Source organism: Gobio gobio (assembly GCF_949357685.1).
Source record: "Gobio gobio genome assembly, chromosome: 18".
Taxonomy (NCBI): domain Eukaryota; kingdom Metazoa; phylum Chordata; class Actinopteri; order Cypriniformes; family Gobionidae; genus Gobio; species Gobio gobio.
Window position 1 is genome coordinate 36,158,735 of NC_137111.1, and position 24,511 is coordinate 36,183,245.

General features: G+C 38.6%; 2 protein-coding genes across 5 annotated transcripts; both read right to left on the reverse strand.

Moving 5' to 3' along the window:
• Positions 1–993: 993 nt before the first annotated feature.
• On the reverse strand, positions 994–12,410 carry ube2d3 (ubiquitin-conjugating enzyme E2D 3). Of its 4 annotated transcripts, XR_013818385.1 has the most exons (9): positions 12,085–12,410; positions 10,944–11,007; positions 7,236–7,267; positions 6,595–6,672; positions 6,379–6,484; positions 5,875–5,968; positions 5,183–5,264; positions 1,539–1,609; positions 994–1,446 (listed from the first exon to the last, which is right to left on the reverse strand). XR_013818385.1 is itself a non-coding variant. In XM_079842158.1 (8 exons), the coding sequence occupies exons 1-7, from the start codon at positions 12,106–12,108 to the stop codon at positions 1,564–1,566; spliced, it is 444 nt and encodes a 147-aa protein (XP_079698284.1). In that variant the 5' UTR covers positions 12,109–12,404; the 3' UTR covers positions 994–1,446; positions 1,539–1,563. The 4 variants fall into 4 exon arrangements, 3 of the variants coding, with proteins under 3 accessions (XP_079698284.1, XP_079698282.1, XP_079698283.1); XM_079842158.1 differs by lacking the exon at positions 5,183–5,264 and having other exon boundaries at positions 12,085–12,404; XM_079842156.1 differs by having other exon boundaries at positions 994–1,609; positions 12,085–12,404.
• Positions 12,411–13,300: 890 nt separating this feature from the next.
• LOC307142273 (RING finger protein 145) lies at positions 13,301–24,181 on the reverse strand. Its single transcript, XM_079842974.1, has 11 exons — positions 24,002–24,181; positions 23,282–23,611; positions 23,081–23,189; positions 22,903–22,994; positions 21,236–21,477; positions 20,988–21,157; positions 20,778–20,918; positions 20,523–20,705; positions 19,026–19,173; positions 18,552–18,908; positions 13,301–15,167 (listed from the first exon to the last, which is right to left on the reverse strand). Exons 2-11 carry the CDS (start codon positions 23,448–23,450, stop codon positions 14,706–14,708), a joined length of 2,073 nt encoding a protein of 690 aa, XP_079699100.1. The 5' UTR covers positions 23,451–23,611; positions 24,002–24,181; the 3' UTR covers positions 13,301–14,705.
• Between the last annotated feature and the right edge of the window lie 330 nt (positions 24,182–24,511).

Below are 24,511 nucleotides of genomic sequence, written 5' to 3' on the forward strand. Positions count from 1 at the left end.
GAAATGAATTCATTACTGTAATGTAAGCAATCAATGGCTCTACATGTGAATTATACTTGCCCCCTGTTCAATTGTTTTTTTTTTTCCTCTCCCTCCATTTTCCTCTAATGCTGTAAAATACATTTTCTTAAAAAAATCAGAGCTTTTTCTGTTAAGGCCTCCCAACTCTGGAACATGTTGCCAATTGAAATCATATCAGTACATGATATAAAATTTTACAATGAGCACTGGTTTAAAACAAACCAGAGTTGTAGACATTTAAATGTATTAAATTATTGTTTTAATCATTTATTAATGTTTCCAGGGTTGGAAGTATCCTTAAAATTTGTTTAAGTGATATTTAGGTATGTATTTGTATGCATGTACTACATCTAGTTAAAAGTTTTAACCTAGGGTAAGCAGGGATGGTAGTTTTTTTTTTAAAGAAAAGCCTTTCTAGGGACCCGAGATGGAAATATCATATGCTATACTCGCTATGTGCAATGCATAATTTTCATGTTTTCTGTAGTGTCCCTATTCAAATAAACCAATAAATAACACAATTAAAAAGAACATTTAAAAAAGAAAATTTCTCAATTATATCACAGGCTTGCAAAAATATTTTTTCATTACTTGGTCCATATATTCGTCCATACCAAACCTTATCAAAAACACTAAATCAGCAGTTGATTTTAATTCTGAATGACTTAGGCTCCTCAAATGGTAATTTCATGTGATAAACCATAGCAACTTTCCACATTAAAACACCGCTAATCAACATTAAAGGGATAGTTCACCCAAAAATGAAAATTCTGTCATCATTTACTCACCCTTAAGTTGTTCAAACATTCTTCAAAATATCTTATTTTGTGTTCAGCAGAATAAAGAAACTCATACAGGTTTGGAACAACATGAGGGTCAGTAAATGATGACAGAATTCATTTTTAGGTGAACTATCCCTTTAATTAAAAATACAGATAGTGAAAAGTTTAACAGAAACACAGAACCACATAGTATAATGAGTTATGCATCTTTATTGAAGGGAAAAAGTAGCGGGACTTTAAATAGATATTTAAGCCAATCGAGTGAGTTGTATTTCAGTGTCACAGCTGTGAAAGGTTGGGCCAAGAGCTGATCCGAATGTTGCAAATCTTTACAATCAAGCACAATATAGGAATCGGTCCCAATCTCCTACTGACGTACAACATCTGACCTTTTCTCCTGTGATTGCATGCACTCCAGGAGTAAGGCCCCAAAAAAAGCAGAACAACCTAAAGACATTCTCTCTCTGAGCGGCTCAGAGAGAATACACTGTGGTCATACAGGCATGACGTGTTGTGAAGTGAGACAAGTTGATTGGTAGAGATCAAAGATAGGCAGAGCTGAGAGTGGATGAGCTTCCGTCAGACTGAGGAGGTCCATCTCAAGACTTTGTAGTGTGGAAAGGCCAGAAGCAGGCCTGCATTCCTGTTTGAGCATAAAACTGGGGTTATGCCTCCATAAGAGACAGATGGAGAAATATGGTCTTGCAACAGTGTCCAAAACATGAGAGAACAAACAGTTTGTTAATGTGTCCAGCCAACATCACATGGCATATTTCTGAGTCCATTCCCGCGCTATTCTGTTGTATCTGCAAAGAGGACAGAAAAACATTAAGCATTGGAAATCCAGTGATCCTTCATGCAGCCATTGCTTCCAAAATGCAGTTTTCTGATGACTCCAGTAAGCCTGTAATTGCTCCTTTAAAAAGGTGCAGTAAGCAATTTCTTTAGAAACACTGTCGACACCCAAAGTAACGAACACACTACGCAACACAGAACAAAGCTGGCGTATCAGACAGCTCGTGCAAGTGTGGATGAATCAGATGCGATTCAACGACAACAGCAGCATTTCTTGGTTCTGTGAAACATAGCAAACCCAATGTTATTCACGTATCGAAAAGAAACAAAACAACCTCTGTGTCCGTTTCAGGCCTTCCCGCTCTCTAACGTCTCTCCAGCACTGGAAAGCTTTTCCAATATTAAAGGGTTAGTTCACCCAAAAATGAAAATTCTGTCATTACTTACCCTCATGTCGTTCGACACCCGTAAGACCTCCGTTCATTTTCGGAACAGAAATGAAGATATTTTAGTTGAAATCTGATGGCTCTGAAAGGCCTCCATTGGCACAATGCACGGTTCACTCCCAAGACCCTTAAAAGGTACTAAAGACGTCGTTACAAAGTCCATCTCACTACAGTGGTTCTAAAATAACTTTATGAATCGGCGACAATAGTTTTTGTGCGCAAAAAAACCCAAAATAACGACTTACATAGTGATGACGATTTCAAAACAAAGCATCATGAAGCTTTGAAGCGTTATGAATCACTGAGCCGAATGATGATTCGGATCACGTGTCAAACCGCCAAACTGCTGAAATTTGGCGATTCAAACCGCTGAATCGACTTAGTGATTCATAACGCTTCGAAGCTTCATGATGCTTTGTTTTGAAATCGTCATCACTATGCAAGTCGTTATTTAGGGTTTTTTTGCGCACAAAAACTATTGTCGCCGATTCATAAAGTTATTTTAGAACCACTGTAGTGAGATGGACTTTGTAACGACGTCTTCAGTACCTTTTAAGGGTCTTGAGAGTGTAGAGTAGAGGGCTGCATTGGGATTGAGTCCCGCCGGGTCCCGCGGGACCCAACGCAAATCTCGCGGGAGCGGGCGGTTTGAATTTTGCTGCGGGCGGGAATGGGCGGCTAAAAAAAACACAGCGGGAATCGGCGGGATAGGGAGGTTGCCTAACGACATGATGGAGAAGATGTCAATAGATGATGTAGAAAAGAACCTCAAACGAGGTATTTACAGCACAAAAGCAAGGCAAGGAAAGTCTGACATTTGGAGAAGTTTCTCAATTGTTTTGGTAGGCAAAATCATGTGGTATAACGTTATATGTATCCACATATTGCGCAGCTGGCAAATACATAGCTACTTGATCATACCTCACCAAAAACGCTCAGCACTCCCTGCAGGTCAAGTTGTTTGGTGTTTTTGACAAACAATACATAGAAGTTTAGTGAGTGGAAATTGATTGTTTCTAAATGTCCGTTTGCTATTTTGTGTTCACATTACGTTCTGTTGAAGCATGTTTTCTCAGGTTTCCTTTCAGTCGGTCACGTTCGACGTATGTCGGAACTGACCGACGAATTTGGGATCTGTTTTTTGTTTCTCAATCTGTTTTTCTGTTTTCTGTTTTGCAAAGCAGTCTATTTTTATGTGCAAAGTTTTTGATAAAAACGAAATTATATTTGAATGTATTTGTCTTTGTTTTTTTTTTTACATGCAGGCCAGGGAAACGAAACAAACAACCCCATGAATCTCTTTAATAATATCAATACAAATATGTGTTTTTTTTCCCTGCGGGACGGGAAAAGACACAAAATCAATGCATCTCTATTATTGTGCGGGAATAAATTCTCAGAGTTTTGCGGGTGCGGGCGGGAGTGGACATACATATTGCGGGAGCGGGCGGGAGTGTAACACATACGTTGCGGGAGCGGGCGGTAATGGTCAGAAATTCGGCGGGTGCGGGTGGGAGCGGGATGAAGAAAACAGTCCCGCGCAGGGCTCTAGTGTAGAGTACCATTGAGCCAATGGAGGACTTTCAGAGGCATCAGATTTCAACTAAAATATCTTAATTTCTGTTCCGAAGATGAACGGAGGTCTGACGGGTGTCGAACGACATGAGGGTAAGTAATTAATGACAGAATTTTCATTTTTGGGTGAACTAACCCTTTAATGCCGGTCCTAGCTCTTGCCTGATCCTAGCCCTTCTTCCAAGTATATTCCTCTGACCAATTCCTCTTTGGTAATATCTCAGCCGTCTCCAATCTCTCTTTTTACAGTCTTTCTGCAAAGGTACCACTTGATCACTCTCTCATGAGTGGATATGCCCCTTCTATTGGTGATTGAATTCAAAAGTGTTTTGGTGCTCCGTGGATCGGTTCGATTCTCTTGGTTTTCCGCCCTACCATTTACACAGCCAGGACTATGAAGAAACTAGTGCTGTCAATCAATCAATCGATTTAGTATTTTTTTATTAATCTCACAATTTTTCTGTAATTAATCGCAATTAACCCCCCCCCCCCCCATTCAACATTACAGTATAATTGAAAGCCACCAATTTTAACATTTAATAGGCTTTTAAAAAAATAACAACTTTTAATTTAACTGAACTTAAAAACAATCTTAAACCCATTGTAATAAATGGCACATTTAGCTGTGCCTTTAATATATAAGGGCTCTACGCTAAGTGTTTTTTTTGGTACTGGCCCAGTTGGGGCGGTTCAGGACCTGCCCTGATAAAATGTGCAAAAAAGTTATTGCTTTAATTGTTTTTGACCCATGAAACCTTGTAAACAGTGCTTTAAGATTTTCAGGTAGGTATAACAGGTAAATATACAGAAATGTAATAATCAAACACTGCACAAATTATAAATTGAATATAGATTAATCCTTATTAAAGCTACAAAAGTTATTCAGTCAAGAGCAGTGATTTTTTCTGTCGTTTGTTGTTTTATTAACATTAATGAAAGAGAGCAGCTTCAACACATTAATTTTGACAGCCCTAGTACAAACACAATTGTTTCTCAGCACACACAGGGAACAAATATTGGCAAACATTTTGTTTTGGTGTTGATTTAAATTTAGCATTTCTCAGAAATCACTTACTGCACCTTTAATAATGACGTATTTCAGTTTATTTTCACTTACCCATTTCCATTAACAACAAAATTATTTTTCAGAAGCTTATAGTTTATTGTATACTATATTCTATACACTACATTCTGATGCTTCTCATGCAGTGCTACAACTAGCTCACACAAACCAAAAATGCTCAGCCACTCCAATTTACAGCTCTTTTTTACCATTGTTTTGAGTACCTAACAAAAACATCATGCTCCTGTAAGACTTTATGGCTGATTAAAAGCCATGCTTACAGTAAGGTTTAATGCAGGGCTGAATAAACCCTAACAAATCAGAAGACACTGCTGCATTTGAGAAAGATAAAAGCAAATCTGACTTTCCTGTGCATTTTTCAGTCATTTCAGAAGAGACGTGATAGCATGTATTAGTGATGCACACCTGCTGTAGCCACACGCTCATGCTGCATCACACCGGAAGCAACAGTTTGCAGTGCTTCACTCGCTCTACAGTACCTCTAATGTTCACAGTGCAGAGTTGCCCTTCACCTACAGCATGGCATATTTCTCTGTCCATTCCTTTGCCATTCTATTATACCTGATAGAGCATGGCGTGTTAGAAAAGGAAAGGTCTATCCACTTCTATTTAATTGACATGCCTTTTGTCAAACTGTTCAAGGACTTTTAAAATAGACCTAGTGTGTTAAAATTATGCCCACAACCACATCACTTCAGAAAAAAGGTGCCCCTTTTTCTTGTACATATTTTTTACAACTGCAAAATGTTGTTGAATGAATGTTTGACGCTGATATTATCTGTGATAAATTGCTGTAATCTGTGTTGCAAGGTCGCCTGATTCTATTTAGTGCTGACTGCATTTTTTTAATCAGATTTAAAATAACCACAATTAGCTTGTCTAGTAAATAAATAATTCTCTTTCACTTATCAAGAATGTGGTGCTTTATAGTCTTGCAAAAAAAATGAATGAGACTCACGCTAGATTGAAAAATCAGTTTTCAGTTCAAATGAAATAATCGGAGATGGGAGATAAATAAACAGTAAAAAAAATTATAAAACAATTTAAAATATGTTAACAAAATTTTAAAAATATTTAAAAACAGCAAATGTACAATTTAAAAACAACATATCAGATGTGTGTTCGGCACGCATGCATGTAAAAATACGTGTGTGCTTCTGTCTGTACTTACTTCTCTGTGTCTGTTTTATAGATTCTGGCAATCTCTGGCACAAGAGGGTCGTCTGGATTGGGGTCACATAAGAGTGAGCAGATGGACAGGAGAACTACAGAGAGGACACATTAGTACAATATGTGACAACATACACAACATCGTCGACAAACAGCACTGGAAACTCAATTATACAAAATATCATGTTGCTTGTCCAATCAAATTAGTTGACCGGAGCTACCTTATGTACAATCTGTAATAGGCCTGTTTGAAAGTATTAGGACTAACTGGTCTAGAGCTGTGCCGGTCAACTTGACAACCACCCAAAACATATTTTTTTCTACACAAATTTGGTTTTGCATGAATATTACAACACAAATGAAGGCTTTGCGATCTATTCACCTGATTTTTTTTCCATGCGTTACACTGCTTGACATCTCGTTTCTTTTACCAAATCTTCCCTCACATTTTTTAAGCGAGTGTGTGCTTTTTCTAATAAAACAACACCTATTATTGTGCGTGTACCTTTAGAAATAGTAAGTGCAGGTGACCACTGGGACCTGAGGATGTCCAGACAAATGCTGCCATTACTGTTAATGTTAGGATGGTAGATTCTTGTAGTAAAAGCAACCTAACATAAAAACAAAACAAAAGACAACGTTATACACACCTACAAACAAACACACAAGGGAAGATTTAAAAAAATAAATACAAAAAAATTGTTTTAACCAAAGTTCTCACCTTTGGTGGTTTAAAGGGGTAATCTGTTGGGAAGTGTATGGTTAGGAAAAAAACACCACCCTGATATGGACTTTCATTCTGTATTTGTATAAAAAAAAAAGGGAGAAAAATTACAATTGTGTTCAAAAGTTTGGGGTCAGTATGGTTCTTTTGTTTCCACAGAAAACACAGGGCATTAAATTGATAAAAAGTGACAGTGAAGCCATTTTAAAGATCCAAAAGACTATTTGAACTAAATGCTGTTCTTTTGAACTTTCTACTCATCAAAGAATCCTGAATACAAATGTATCATGGTTTACACTAAAATATTAAGCAGAACAACCGTTTTCAAAGTTTCTAGAGCACCAAATCAGAGTAAGGATGCTGAAAATTCAGACTTGCTATCATAGGAATAAATTACATTTAAAAATATAATCAAATTGAAAAATATTTACTATTGTTATTTCGCAATTTTCTTTTTTTTTTTTTTACTGTATTCTTTATCAAATAACTGGGGATTTGTGAGGATAGGAGACATTCAAAAACATCACAAACAAAAAAATCTTACAAAACCCCAAACCTTTGAACGGTAGTGTACATTTAGTGTCAGTATTATGCCATTTAGTAACATGTTTCTACAGCCATGTTTTTATTGTACTCACCGGCCCCATGATTGTTGCCTGCCAGTGGAACACTGCAGGCGAAATCGCATGTACTGCATCAGTTTACAGTAAATACATACAGCCATAAACACCGCTGGGGTGTAACGATACATCGTTATGTCAAGATATCGTGATATAAAAATGTGACGATAGGTATCATGTAAATTAAATGATTTGCGATATAGAGTTAGTTTTATCCAAGACTAGACTTACTGTATTTATAAGGTATAATTCACCAAAAAAAATTGTATTCTGTTATCATATACCCACCCTCATGTTGTTTCAAACCCATGAGATTTGTGTTCTTCCAAAATTCCAAACACAAATTAAAGGGTAACTAAACCCTAAACCAACTTTTTTTAATTAATGATCTGCAAGACTGGGGCTTTATTAATGCTGTTCATTGATTCCAGTAAATGTTTTGACATTTGGGTATAAAGTTGTAATTCTATAATATATGGTGTAAAACTGTCTGCCCTCTTAAGGTTGAACGGTGTCTACTGCAGTTGAATTTTCCTATTGGACGTTGTGGGTCATCGTGATATAGGATGGTTCTTCCAACGGCTCACTACCCACGCCCCTGGCACGAGCTCATGACCCCCTCAGAAATGTTTTCCCCAATCACATTATGAGAAAGGCTTCACTCCAGTATGAACTCCAATGTTACATGAAGTTAAAACATCATGAATGAGACTTACTTGACACTTGCTCTAACATTGTAACGAAGAAAATGCGGTTAAATAATGCAGTTGTCAGTATACGTCAGGATTTTCTTGCGATATTATTGCCGCCCGTCATGTGTACAGATAAGTTTCATACATGAGACGCACTTTCAAACCCTGACACGCAAGTGGTTGCCACGGTAACGAACAATACCGTAACGTGCTGGCATATATAGTCTTTTATTTGAGGAAATCTGTTTATAATAGGCTATTAGGTCTGAACTTATTGGTCCATAGTATGTATATCAGATATCTGATCTATTTTTAGTGGCATTCAGTATAAGGATTTGAATGTTCATAGATTAGATCAGTTCTCTTGCGCTGCTGCTTTACTAGCATCGTCGGCATCGGGAGTTAACGCAGTTTGAGCCAGCGGCTCGCATTGATAAGGCTCTGGGTCTGTTTCTACAGACAATTCACCCTCCTCCACTTCAGGTGAAGGTGGGGGAGAATGACCGCTCTGTAGGGCTGGGCAAAAAATAGATTTTTCGATTCATCGTTTTTTTAAATGTGGTCGATTCAAAATCGATTCTCAAAGGCCAAGAATCTATTTTTTTCCCCATATTTATTTAGTAAAAATTTAACATAAAATTAACGTAAATCTAATTACTAGTCTTCTCCACTAGATGTCACCCTCTTATTGGCCTTGCATGATGTTACAAAGGAGCAAGAGGCTCGCCTGTCATTCCTTCATTCAGTGCTTAAATGGTGCCTCACAAAGGTCCCCCGATCACTATAAGCAAGCCAGCGCATCACGGTTCTCCGTCCCGGGGGTTTCCAGTCGATCCTGCCCGGTAATCGCATATATGCTTGTCTCAAAAATAAAATCGAACGGCAATCACCTGTAAGGAAGGCACACAAATAACAGAGATAGTGACGAAATAAAATGCACCATCCGGAGCACGAATCAAAGCACAGACGCCCCTGGAGGAAAAAGCCTCCATAAAAACGGACAGTCTGAATGACAGTCGGCTAAATCGCAAGAAAAGCTTGTCCATTAATGAAAATAGCTGAAAATCATTCAATATCCTTTTTATGTTTTAGAATAAATATATAAAAATATCCATAAAAACAAAATGTTATTGTATTTAAAGGGGCTATATGCGTTTTTCTGAAATTTAAACTCGCGACTGACACCTGTGGCCAAAAAACAGAACTGCTCTTATTTTCTGCTCGCTCTCGCAGCGGTGACGTCACATCAGCAGACAGCGCGAGAAAAATCCGACCCGACAGAAAATAGGAAAAATAGGATACATGCTTATAGGTGCACCCACTGTGAGCGGACAAGGTGTCAGTATGTTCATCAGGAGATGTTTGAGTCATAAATGGTAAAATAAAAAGGCTATTGTTACGTTTATTTTGGGGAAAAAGTTGCATATAGCCCCTTTAACATAATTGTATGCATTTGAAATTTAGAGATGGGTTCTGTTTTAATGTACCTAATGAACCTAAAATAAAAAGAGTTTAAGATACAGGTTTGTGGCTCTTAATTTCTTTTTAATTACCCACTTGTAAACTTGTTCACTGTTCTTTTTTATAAATATAGTATTTGTATTATATCTATATTCATTGAGTTGAATCAAGAATCGAAATTGAATCGAGAATCGAAATTCAAATCGAGAATCGAATCGATTTGAGAGCTTCAACTCGAAACATCTGAATCGATACCCAGCCCTACCGCTCTGTTGCAAAGCTACTGGCATCATTCCAGTCATTCTCCATATTTGCGACTCAGACAGCTGTCAATCAATCCGTCACAGCCACTCACGCCCTCCGCTCAGTCCGTCCCCTCTGTCTCCGCTGGGCTCTGCCCACTTTTCCAGCATTTTTCAAAAATTGCCAGTGGGTGGAGTTAAGCTCTGAGCTGGGGTTTAGTGAAACCTAAGAGATTTCTGTTCCTCCATTCAAAGGTCAATTCCTCCAAAACTTAAAAAATCCCCAAAAATGTCATAAAGGCATCATGACATGATGGTTTTATATGATGAACAGATTTACAACAATGTGCATACTGTAGTAAACAAGCACGTTCAAATGCTTGCGTGGAGCGAGAAAACAACATACAGTTAGAAACAGAACAACAGCGAGAAAATGCAGAATTTACATTTTTGGATGAACTAAGTTAACCATTTACAGTTTGGAAATAGTCATTTTGACATGATTTCTTGCAACTACAACTGTTATTGATTGCATGATTATCCAAAGCTATTTAGATGTATTCTTATATGTATAGTGCATTAAAGGTGCACTCCGTAAATTTTAGTGGCATCTAGCGGCAAGGTTGCGAATTGCAACTGCCCACCCCTCCCTTTCGAAGCACATAGAGAAGCTACGGTGGCCAACACAAGACAAAGATGTCGTCGCCTGAGACAGCAGAGAGTAGCTAGCGCTCTGTAGAGCAGTTTGTCCGTTTAGGGCTACTGTAGAAACATGGTGGCGCTAAATGGCGACTTTAAGGGGACCCGTGGTCTATGTAGATAGAAATGGCTCATTCTAAGGTAATTAAAACATAACATTCATTATGGAAGATCTTTATACACCACTGAAAACATAGTTATGTATATTATACTGCATTTTTGTCAATAGATCCTCATAAATATTACACACTGCACCTTTAATAGTGGCAGAGGCGGGACATAGCGAGCACTGGGAGAGTCTGTGTGTGCGCAGCTTGTCTGTATAAGATATCCAACTTATGCCTGCATTGAAAGCACGTGTACGGTGTGAGGAAAAAATCTAAGTTCATGTAATTTCAGTGACATTACTACATTAAACTACTTTTTGAATATAATGTATAATCATGCAATGGGGGAATATTTGTGTGTCCTGGTAACAAAATGTTTAATAAAAATAATAATTAAAAAAAACTTATTTATTTTGGCTTAAAATATTGCAATAGTATTGTATTGTAAGTTCAGTATCGAATCGTGACATGAGTGTATCGTTACACCCCTAAACACCACAATATATGTAAAGTCTGGGATCTCACCATCATCCCCCACTGGACCTGCTGAACACTGTGCAGGTGGATCACGTGCCAAATCAGTCAATTCCTACAGGGAAGAGTCAGAATGAGTTGAAAATACTGAAACATGAAACACAAGCATGCAGAACTACTGAAAAGATGCAGACTCTCAAAAACGAAGGGTCAATAATGGCACTGGCCTCTTTTATCACTATAGTGACAGCAAGATGAAACCAGCAGATTGAATGTTTAGCAGCACAGTGTATTTATAGTTCTAGAGAGGGGTCATGAGGGAGAAGAGCTGGAACACAACCTGAACGAGCCCACAGGCATGTCCGTCTGCGCTACCCACTTTAAGAGCACTACGTTTATTTTTATTTCAACATGTCTGTTGGGTGGGAAGACACCTGAGGGTATTTCATGACAGGGGGGGGGCAAACTGTCATCATTCTAGAGCTTTTCAATTGCACAACTACGGGCAGGTTTGAATTTCCCAACACACTGAAACACGGGAAAATGTATCGTTTGATAGGTTTACTTCATAATGTGGATACAAAACTGTTTAGGATCCCGAATGAAACCTTGCAGTCCCTAAAGGTCAACTAAAAAGGGGTAGTGTAAAGGAGACATGACGTCAAAACTTGACGTCAAAACTTTTAGATATTGTCATATGAAAAAATAATCAAGACCAGATTTACAGACACGTTTAGTTTTTGTTTCGTTTCCTTTCATAAGACTAACTGGTAAGAATTTAATATCCACATCACTAGACAAAGCGCCAACGCTCCAGTAATCATTTTAATAACCATTATTATTAGTTTAAATATCGATATTGTGAAAGATTTGTCAACTAATACTACTAATTAAATATTTTATAATACGACGTATGGCATCGAGACGGTCTTCGGTGAATAATTTGTAGCTGTCAAGCCATGTATTCACTCCCTGATAATGGCATTAAAAAAGAATAAATAAAACGACAGGTTTGATATTCTTATTAATACACATACCAACAACTCGTTCGTCGCTTGTATTAAGAATAGGCACACACTCGCTTTGTAAGCAATACGCCAACACGCTGCTAGATGACTAAAATAATTAACGATTCCCTGGTTCATAATATGTCTGGCATATATATTTACACTCGACATAATGTCCCACTTACCTTTTGGATTCGTTTAAGCGCCATCTTCCCACAGGGTGTAGTGGCTCCTGAATAACTAGCGCCCTAAATCTCGCTCTCTTTCTCAATATGTGAGCTAACCTGAGAGCTAGCCAGCTGCCTAGATAAAAACTAACATTAAAAATGTCAGGATGTCAAAAATAAAGCTTACATTCAACGTCTAAAAATGATATGGCAATCAAACGTGTGAATACAGACAGGCCCTGATCCCTGTCGGTGACTGTAGTGCTGATGTGTGTACACTTCTCTTTCTGACAAGATGTCCGTGAGCTTGTTGTTAGCCACTTCTAGCTCCTTCTTCTAATCGTGCGGATTAAATGGCGAATCAAAGAGCAATAATGAGCCGAGCGCCACCGTGAGCGCTGGATGACAACCTTAGCAACGTTGAAATGGTATAAATAAAATAAAAAAAAATTATATATATATTTATAAATCATTATTAAGACAATGACAATTGTTATGTTATTCCTTGGAAATGAAAGATTTCTTTTGGACTACATGAAATGTAAAGATAATGGTCCTGGTACAGTTGAACCTAGACAATGCGGTATGGTTGAGGTCTAGATAGGAAATTTGAGAAAGGGAAGTGACTTCACCATTGAGCCTTGGAGAAAAAATACTTAAATTACAATTGTGGTATCAAATGATATGCATTGTATATTTGATGTCATGAAAGACCTGTGGTCATTTGGGATGAAGGGAGACCACTACGGTCACCCATAACATTTTGATCTCAACCTTTTGTTCTTGATTAACTGGATAAGGATTAAGGATAAGGATTTTTCAAAAATACATTTTACTCAAAAAACTACAATTTCTACCACATTAAATATTTTAGCTAGGCATAACTATAAACAAATTATATTCATTATAAAAATGTCCATGTAGTTTTACGATTTTATGATTAATTTACAATTTAATTAGGCTCAGCCAGGTTTTGAGGGGGTGAATTAAAATAATTTATATTAAGAAATGTAAAATTACAATAAGGAATGTCTTGATTTTTAGTTGTTCTGGCTTTTTAATGCTCGTTTTAAATCATCTTGAGGCTTTGCGCTGCGCGCAAGAACCACTGCGCTGTGGGATTTTTTTTTGGTGATGTACTGGTATTCAGCGAACACCATATTCACTGTAATCACATGCTACCTCAAGGTACAAAGAAAGTATAGTATTACAAGGATGAATATACACAAAAAATAACATATTCCCAGATTTTAAACACCAGGATTTGTGTGTAATTGCAACATACTGGGCACGTATAAGTTCAATTACAAAGTAGACAAAAACTCAATTGGCATTTATCAAAGTGTCGGTGAAATGGATTTCCCTCATGATGGGCCCTAATGGACCTTAGCATTGACACCATCTTTGCCTGGTTGATAAATTATTCCAAATATTGTGAAATGTAAAGAATACTGATGCTCATTTTCACCACAAAATAAAAATTAAAAAGGTAATTGCGACTTTTTATCTCACACTTCTGACTTTATTTCTCGTAACTCACTAATTTGACATGATTTCTCAAACATGTGAGATATAAAGTAGTTATTGCAAGTTTTAAAGTTTAAATTGCGAGGATTTTAATTTTTTATTCTGTAGCAGAAATAAGCTTCCATAAAAGGCGGCAATGCAATATGATATGAACTCAGGAGTCTGCAAGTCATTGTGAGTTCTTTAAAAAATCCACCAAGAAAACAGCCAACAATGACTTCAGTTGTTTTAATTATCATACACCATTAAGGCAATTGAAGAAACACAAAACTTGACAGAACGGTCTCCAAATCACACTGACTGGTTTTAAACGAAAACAACGTTTTAATCAGTGTGATTGTATAAGTGTTTCATCTTTATTCTCTGCTCTGTTAAACGTAGTCTCAACTGGAATCTCCCTGTTAACAACGATCTTCACTTTGTGCACACACAACTTCATTGATGGTCTATTATCCATTCATTATGGCAGAACTCATCCATAAACCATATTGTAAGTGAGAGAATAGTCACCATGACTTGGACACCTTCAATACAACCACATAATTTCAGTTCAAATAAAAACACAATTGAGCGATTCAGAAAAGTCAGAGGCACCGATATTAACAGTTCTGCATCACTAAGATTGATATTCACCGATGTATCATAATCCGTTTCTGAAATAACTCAATCAGAAAAGTCCTTTAGATGCCCAAACAACACATAAAAAACTTAGTTACCCGCCAACGTGAATTTGCTTGTGTGTGTGCAATATCTCTCATGTCTTCCCCTGATGGACAATCATCACCAAATCATCCAACATTACGTCTTAACAAATGTCAAGAAAAGATTTTTCAAAATGAATATCATTTGGTATCTATAAACTAACACTGTTGAGGTGCTGTAATAGGATCAGTCCTAGCACACAATCATCAGGACGTCTTCTGAGTAAATCGTATACCTGCAGTCTTTTCCTGCATTTCTGACAGTTATTTGTAACCCTCTTCTGTTATCGCTTCCTTTGTTAGATACCACTTGCTTTGAGCTTTCCTACCGAAGATGATTTCTGCCACTGTCAGACTGTCTTGATGCAATGGCAGTTTCTCTGTTTATGCTTCTCTGGCTGAGCTTATGTTTCAGTCCGCTTCCCTTAGCTCCTGCGAAGCCACTTTAGAATCCCCATCTGATGAGCAGCTTGGTACAGGATCTGCCACGCTTTGGGAATCACCATTTGCACCACACTGCAAGTGTTGGAGACTCTCTGTGCTAAAATTCCTCTCGAAGTTAGAGTTCTTCCTGTTAGACCTATCACAGTTCCTCTCTGGAGAGCAAACATCATCTCCATGTGATCCCTGCTCCTCCTCCTCCTCCTGCTCCTCCTCCTCCTCCTCATGGGACTCAGGACGAGGGTGTTGCTCTGATGGAGGTGGGTTTTGGTGTGTTGGCTGGGCTTCACCTGCCGTAGTCGTCGGATTGGCCGAGGAGGGTTTGATGGAGGCATGGCACATGGGGCATGTCTCTTGCACATAAAGCCACTTTCTCAAACAGTTGCCATGGAAGAAATGACCACAGTATGTTATCACTGCTGATGTCATGTCCTGCAGGTAAGGAAAAAATAAGTTAAAATAGATTTGATCATCATTGTGATGCAAAGTTTCATTTGATTACTTCTTAGAAGATCTTGCCTAGGATCCTATAATGTTATCATTTATGTTACCTTAAAAGTATAAAAACTAGGGATGTAACAATACACTTGTCACAATTCAGTTTCATACATGATACTGATCTCTTACTTTGAACAGAGCCAAAATAGAGTTAAAATGGAGTGCACAACAAATGGAGTTATTGTCTCCCAACAGAAAGACGCGATTCTGAACGGCCTGAAACGAGTTGTCAGTAATTCCAGTCTTACTTCCTGCTCGAACCTACTTGGGTTTGTAACAAAAATGGTCTTTATTGGCTGTCTGCAGACAACAACGCCATGTTAACTGTTCATATCACTGTGTTTACAAGCATGGAGGAAGCTTCCGGAGCTGAAATACAGATATAGTAAATGGGTGTTTCGTTTCGTTTGTAAGTGGTAGAACAATCACAACAGACTGGGCCATCTGACCAATCCGAGCAAAGTAGGCTCTTAGGCCCTTTTTACACCTGGTATTAAGATGTGTTTAGGTAGATCGGATCACAAGTAGACGAGGGAGACACATTCACATTTACACCGGGTGTTTTAACATGTCTCTTTTGTCCCCTTTCAACCACTTCTGTCCTGATTTCTTCGAGGGGAGGGTCTATGAGCGGGTAAAGGTATGGGCTTTTTCAGATCTTTCAAGCTAATGGATGAAAAGCTCACAAAATTTACATATGAACGTGACCGGAGACAACAGAAAAACATACGGAGAGCAGCAGCTTTTGTTTCTGCTCTGATAGAACTGATATTTGACAGAGAACGCTGTAAATGCGTGTTCAAAATCAGGAATGGTAAGAGAACATTGTGCTTGGTATGTTTTTTGTCTTCAAACAAAATGTTACATCAAAGTTTAAAAACTAGTGCGCTTCCAATAACGTTTATGCGTTTGGTCAGTAGGCGGAGAGTGTTCTTCTGTGGCTGTTTAAACACATTCGACCACATGAGTCTACACTACTAAAGCTTTTTCAACTACCTCTGGAAGTGGTCTAAAGTGGACAAGCTCAAAACGTTTTAGACCCTGTTTACACCTGTATTTAGCGTTGTCCACTTGTAATCCGATCAACCAAAATGCATCTCTGGCTTTTGAAAGCAGGGGTTTTAAAGAGACCGAATCCTTGATCAATCTGTTTCAGACACTGTGAGAAAAGAGGCGATGCTCCAATGTATATTATGAGAACATTTAAGTGTTTCTTGACCTTGGTTGCATGTAAACCTATTACAGGTGACCTACAAAACAAAATGAGGAACTTTAAAATAGAATAATAGGTGCACTTAAAAGTACTATTCATTAAAATGCAAATTTGGTATTATATCAGGAATGAACTTGAATGGGCTTAGATTTGGTCCTTCTACCCCAAGCACAGGTCAATGGTGACACTGGAATAGGAATATTCATGATTCTGCCGCATTATGTTAAACCCGTGCTTGTATTGTTCCTGAATACATACAGTGAGGAAAATAAGTATTTGAACACCCTGCTATTTTGCAAGTTTTCCCACTTAGAAATCATGGAGGGGTCTGAAATTGTCATCGTAGGTGCATGTCCACTGTGAGAGACATAATCTAAAAAAAAAAAATCCAGAAATCACAATGTATGATTTTTTAACTATTTATTTGTATGATACAGCTGCAAATAAAAGTATTTGAACACCTGTCTATCAGCTAGAATTCTGACCCTCAAAGACCTGTTAGTCTGCCTTTAAAATGTCCACCTCCACTCCATTTATTATCCTAAATTAGATGCACCTGTTTGAGGTCGTTAGCTGCATAAAGACACATACCACCCCATACAATCAGTAAGAATCCAACTACTAACATGGCCAAGACCAAAGAGCTGTCCAAAGACACTAGAGACAAAATTGTACACCTCCACAAGGCTGGAAAGGGCTACGGGGAAATTGCCAAGCAGCTTGGTGAAAAAAGTTCCACTGTTGGAGCAATCATTAGAAAATGGAAGAAGCTAAACATGACTGTCAATCTTCCTCGAACTGGGGCTCCATGCAAGATATCACCTCGTGGGGTCTCAATGATCCTAAGAAAGGTGAGAAATCAGCCCAGAACTACACGGGAGGAGCTGGTCAATGACCTGAAAAGAGCTGGGACCATCATTTCCAAGGTTACTGTTGGTAATACACTAAGACGTCATGGTTTGAAATCATGCATGGCACGGAAGGTTCCCCTGCTTAAACAAGCACATGTCCAGGCCCGTCTTAAGTTTGCCAATGACCATTTGTATGATCGAGAGGAGTCATGGGAGAAAGTCATGTGGTCAGATGAGACCAAAATATAACTTTTTGGTCATAATTCCACTAAACGTGTTTGGAGGAAGAAGAATGATGATGAGTACCATCCCAAGAACACCATCCCTACTGTGAAGCATGGGGGTGGTAGCATCATGCTTTGGGGGTGTTTTTCTGCACATGGGACAGGGCGACTGCACTGTATTAAGGAGAGGACCGGGCCATGTATTGCGAGATTTTGGGGAACAACCTCCTTCCCTCAGTTAGAGCATTGAAGATGGGTCGAGGCTGGGTCTTCCAACATGACAATGACCCGAAGCACACAGCCAGGATAACCAAGGAGTGGCTCTGTAAGAAGCATTTCAAGGTTCTGGCGTGGCCTAGCCAGTCTCCAGACCTAAACCCAATAGAGAATCTTTGGAGGGAGCTCAAACTCCGTGTTTCTCAGCGACAGGCCAGAAATCTGACTGATCTAGAGAAGATCTGTGTGGAGGAGTGGGCCAAAATCCCTCCTGCAGTGTGTGCAAACCTGGTGAAAAACTACAGGAAACGTTTGACCTCTATAATTGCAAACAAAGGCTACTGTACCAAATATTAACATTGATTTTCTCAGGTGTTCAAATACTTATTTGCAGCTGTATCATACAAATAAATAGTTAAAATCATACATTGTGAATTTTTTTTTTTTTAGATTATGCCTCTCACAGTGGACATGCACCTACGATGACAATTTCAGACCCCTCCATGATTTCTAAGTGGGAGAACTTGCAAAATAGCAGGGTGTTCAAATATTTATTTTCCTCACTGTACATTTAAAACGTTTTAAATATTGTATTTTATTATTAAATAGCGCATTTTATTTTTACCATATTTGGTGTTAAATAAAATGTCTAAACTATACATGATGCATATTGTCGCTATCCTCAATAGAGGATTTCTATTCTCACAACTTCTCCTAGCACATCTGAATACGTTGTAAGTCAACCATGAGAACAAAAATTGATGCTACACTAACGTTTACACACAGAACCTCTGCACTTTGTGCTTGTTCTGACCTGGAAGCAGATGGCACAGACGTCATTGTGATCCTGTAGCTGTTCTGTGCTGGCCCGTGGCAATACATTGATTTTTCGAGCTGCTTCCTGTCTAAGCAAGAAGCTTTTCCAGCCAGCCTGGGCACGTAGCCACACATTGCAGTAGGAGTGGATGATAATGACCGACGCTCCCATCCAGCTCCACTCTCCCCACAGTGACTCCCACGCCCCGTATGCCACCACACACACAGCCACCGCAAACTCTAGTACTCGACACACTCCGTTGATGTAATAAACAATCTCATCCAAACCAGCCAGGGCTGCACCGCGCCACACCTCCACCATGAACAGGCTGTAGATCAGCAGAGTGCCTGTCACCTAAGAGACATATAAAAGATCACTATAAAAGCACAGCATGCTGGGATTTAACTCAAATAAAATGATGATAAAATGAAATTAATTATTTCATTTGTATCACAAGTTCACAGAGCATACCTGCAGTGATGTAAGCATGCAGCTAGAGACTAAAATCAGCAGCCAGAAATCCATGTTGAAAAACTGTGAGATCTTATAGGCCATGAATCCTGGAAACAGCAGCAGAAACCCACACATAGATAAACCACGCAAGTGCTTCCACACACTCCTGTGGAGAGAGAAAGATCATATTGTACGATTTGGATTTGATCAAGCATTAAAAAAACTGAAATCACAAAAAAACTATGTTAAACTCTTAGATTAAACAGACACCCAAAAGAACTCAAACAATTAATCAATCAATAAGTAACATACAGTATAATATTGGAAAATAATTTTTAAATCACAGTAACGGTGTATATGACATTACAGTAATTTTTTCTGGAAATCCGATCCCCAAAGATGCACCAAATTGATTAAACGTGAGTGACTGTAAAGTAACTGACATTTATAAGGTTGCAAAAGATTTCTATTTCAAATAAATGCTGTACTTTCTATTTATCAAATGTATTACTGTTTCTACAAAAAAATATTAGGCAGCAAAATCACTCAACATTGATAAAACATTTGGTGTTTTTTGAGCATCAAATAAGCATATTACAATCAATTCTGAAGATCACGTGAACTGGAGTAATGGCTGCTAAAAATTCATTGTAGTAATATTTCACCACTCACAATGTATAACAAAGTTTATTTTGATAATCCAGTGAATTAAATTCATTATCAGATTTTTTTTAACTTCATGGATGCAACCCAAAAGGAATATAGATACATTTATTCATTCATAAATAAGTCTAGAATCAGTGCAAAAACCGTCATTTATTATTATATAACAACTGTAAAGAGCTAGCCTAGAAATCTAGACGCACCCTAGCGGCAGCAAATCTAATTTCCAGCCAGGGTGTCTAGCAACTCTCCGTTGGCTTGCGAGCTGGAGAAACCAAACTCTGGCCTGGCCAATCACATCGTGTATAGAGTCGGTGGGCGGGCTTAACATAATGACGGCAGAGTTGCGGCGGTTCTGCGTGCTACTTGTAAACAAAGAAGCTGGCGAACACCAGTCTTTCAAATCGGCTTTGGCCGAAGACTTGGAGTTCAGCTTTTCTTTGAGAAAAGAACAAAGAACGGCATTGAGGTCATTCTTAAAAAAGGAAGATGTGTTCGGAGTTTTGCCGACCGGATACGGCGAAAGTTTAATCTATCAACTAGCTCCGCTTTAACCTTCTTCGTTGCTCTGGTTGGTTGTAGAGCTATCCTATTGCGTGCAGAAGGAATTAAAAGACAACCGTTTATACCGCCCCTCGGATTGAGCCCTGCCAATGGTGTGTTCCCAGACCCAACATCTTGATGTGGGTCTGGCTTGTCAGGCTAGTAAAGAGCCACATTTGAACAAATTTCACAAACGCATTTATATGATATTGCATAAAATGTTCTTGCATGTATCAAGGTTTATACTGTCATACCTCCAATCTGTCATTAATACTCTCATTTGTTTAGGTTGTTAATGGATTGACATACCTGTTTCTACTGGCTCCGAGCCCCAACACAACAGGCTCTGTGATCTCACTCATGCTTTGCAGAGTAGATGTGAGAACGATGAAGAGGATGATGAAGAGCAGAAAGCAGCGCTGTAGAGCTGCCATGTCCAACAACCCAGTCTGCAACGCCAGCAGCAGCAGAGTCACCCCCTCTGTCACACCCCTACAATATATAAAAACAAACATTTGAATTGAGCAAACATGCACACAATAAATGTACACTATATTCTCTTACCTGTGCATGACATTATGGTTCTGGAGAGCGTTGAATCCTCCAAGGTAGAACTTACAGAGACTCAGGATTCCCAGAGCCGTATAAGACACCACAAACGTTAGGCCAAGCAGGGAGTATGGGCTAGCACAGCATTCGGATACACTGTAAAACACATACACTTCAGATTCAATTCACATTGCATTATGGCAGATTGAGCGCACGGTCGTTTACCTGGTCAGGAGGTAGAGGAGCGGCCCCTGTTGGACAGTAGCAATACTGCCAAAATTAGTGATAAGTTGCACTCCGAACAGAACAAACCAGAAGACACTAAACAATACAGGCACAGCAAAGCCATGCCAAAGAGACACTCCGACTGCCATCAGTCTGTATAACTCAGTCACCTACAGAAACAACAGAGTTTGAGAAAAGAAGAACCGAGATGTTGTATGTGCAGAGATGCAGGAGTGTTAGTGTTTTACCTCTATTTCCATTATTTCTCTGTAAGTGGCTCTGGCCAGTCTGTATGGCACAAAGAGGTTGGCGAGGAGAAAGACAACAACCTCAACCCCTGTGATCATCATGGACACAGAGGAGAGTGTGAGGAGCCAGCCCAGAGGGACAGAAACCATACGTGCCAGAAGAGGGAGCAAGTGTGCTGAGAACAGCCACACACGTCGAGTCCGCATGAGGAATGCACACAGCGTACTGATTATTATCTGACCTGCAGGTGATCACACAGACACATACAGTAAAAGAGTCATAATCAATACTTACAAGCACAAATATTTCAAAGGTAACTGTGTAATTGCACAAACCATACAAAAATACAATAGAAATTTATTGTGCACTGTTTCTTAAGCACTTACGTCACATCTTTAAGGAAACGTAGCACAAGTTCACATTCTTTAAATGCATGCATGATATGTAAGTACATACACATATGTTTATATTTTATATACATATATAATAAATGCTGATAAATCGAAAAAACAAAAATGTGTTTTTACATATTACATTACACATAGCACAAACACACTTTTCAATCAAAACATTTCACAAAATAAAGGTTGTCATGTTTCAAGGCTTCATATGAAGTAATAGAGAAACTGTTCAAAATGAAAACAAAAACAAGTCTTACCAACAATTGCCGGTTTTGTGGAATATGTTTATTTACTGACTTCATTCAGCCATGAAATATTAAAAAATATTTTTAAAATTATTTTGAGAAGGGATCTAGCATAATTTGTTTGCAGATGCTACTCTGTTATTGTGTATTTAATGCAATACAATTCAGACATTTATAAGTATACCTTAATTGTCCAAACTTTTTGGGGGCCCACTGTATCATTACATTTTGTAATCTAGTGCATTTGAAAGAATACATATTCAAGAGTAGCTTAAAGGGTTACTTCACCCAAAAATTAAAATTCTGTCATTAATTACTTACCCTCATGTCGTTCGACACCCGTAAGATCTCCGTTCATCTTCGGAACACAAATGAAGATATTTTAGTTTAAATCTGATGGCTCAGAAACGCCTCCATTGGCACAATACACTGTACACTCTCAAGACCCATAAAAGGTACTAAAGACGTCGTTACAAAGTCCATCTCACTACAGTGGTTCTACAATAACTTTATAAAGCGACGAGAATAGTTTTAGTGCGCAAAAAAACCTAAATAACGACATATATAGTGATGACCGATTTAAAAACAATGCATCATGAAGCTTCGAAGCGTTATGAATCAGCGAGTTGATTCAGTGGTTTGAATCGCCAAAGTCGAATGATTTCAGCAGTTTGGAGGTTTGACACGCGATCCGAATCATGATTCGCCTCGCTGATTCATAACGCTTCAAAGTTTTTTTGCGCACAAAAACTATTCTCGTCGCTTTATAAAGGACTTTCTAACAACGTCTTTAGTACCTTTTATGGGTCTTTCTTGAGAGTGTACAGTGCATTGTGCCAATGGAGGCCTTTCTGAGCCATCGGATTTCAACTAAAATATCTTCATTTGTGTTCCGAAAATGAACGGAGGTCTTACGGGTGTCGAACGACATGAGGGTAAGTAATTAATGACAGAATTTTCATTTTTGGGTGAACTAACCCTTTAAGTGTCACAGTAAGGGTTGTTATACTCGTAACTTACTGGTGAGTGCAGTCACAAAACGGTTCAATGCTGGCGAGTCCAGAAAGAGTGCACCATCATAGCCATACTGAGCTTCACCTCTTACATAATCTCTGTTAACAAAACAAAACCCTTATAAAATCTTCAAACAAATAACTTTAAAAATGTGCAATGACCAAAATTACGCTCATATTTTCACCTGACAATCTGATGACCCATGTAAAGAAGCAGGGCACAGAGAACATGCAGGTAGAGCTGGATAATATGTCCAAGTGGCAACAGCAGCACCACGGCGCTCACGATGTGACCTGCAGGACAGACCCAACAACAATGAAATATATTGCATATTGAGATAATACTACAAAGTAATGTTGACTCATGATGATCACATAATATTTACCCAAGTAAAATATGTTCCAGATTACATATTTGTACTTGAAGAGCATGTCTTCCGTCCTCGCTTTGAGATGATCCGTGAAGCTGTCAATGTCACATTTATACAGCATGTCCAACACCAAGATACTGGGCACCCTGAGGACAACATTAGCTACCTCTTCTAGTCGTGGCATCTTAACACTGACACAATAACCACCTGCACCATGTAGGAAGTCTGTCACATTATGACATTTTCATAAGATCCTGATCTTGCATTCTGCTCCCTTCTGGCGGTCCTCTTGAAAGCCTAAAGGACATTTCTCAGTGTGGCTAATCAGTACATCCAATGTGAAAACTGTGGGAAGAGAAACGATGACAGATCTTTGTCTTTCAGGATACGTTTCTGATAGCTTGCATGACAAAACAATCTTGTTTTCTGACGTTCAGCAAAAAGACTGCATGCAAAAGGCTGAAACTAACACATCTTAAACTAGTCTTAGCTGCTCTCCCGGCCTACTCAGACGGGTTTTTGGGAACTTTTCAGCCCAAGTCAGGCAGGGAGACCATCTAGAACAACTGAAGACAAGCCTAGCAGCCAGTGACAACACCTTAAACTAGCATAGACCAGCAAAACTTCTTAATACACGATGTAATTCAATCGTGTTTTAAAGCAACTTGAGGGAAAATAACACGACCTGCCACTTTTTAATATCTCATTGTATTTTTAAAGACGGTTGCCTCCCACCTCCAGTGTGTGTGTTGTAGCAGCATGGCAGCTCGAGGTCTTTCGTCTCAAAACAAAAGCTTCTCAGCACAATTCATCCTCGCAAAATAAACAGTTCCCACACCTGTCACGACCACACACTGGTTGTACCGTCAACTGCAAAACATATGACTTCCTTCCTATCCTTTTTTCTTCTTCTTTGATTTTTTACACAGTGGATGAAAACTACACTACTGTGCGTTACCGCCACCTACTGTTTACATTACCTCCGCCTGCCAGCGACTATCTGTAGCTCGCCGCTGGCATGAGCCACTTGAGTCCATCACAGTCCATAGCTATAATAACTATACAATATACATTTGGGTAGTTGACAAATAAGCAATAAGGTTTTTTTGGTAAAACACCAATTTTGAAGAAAAAATGCATATTATTATGTATTGTGAAGTCTGATGTTTGAGAAAATATAAAGGGTCACTTTGTCAAATCTTTCACAGTTTTTTTGTAATATTTTTTACTGAAATGTTTCCTATG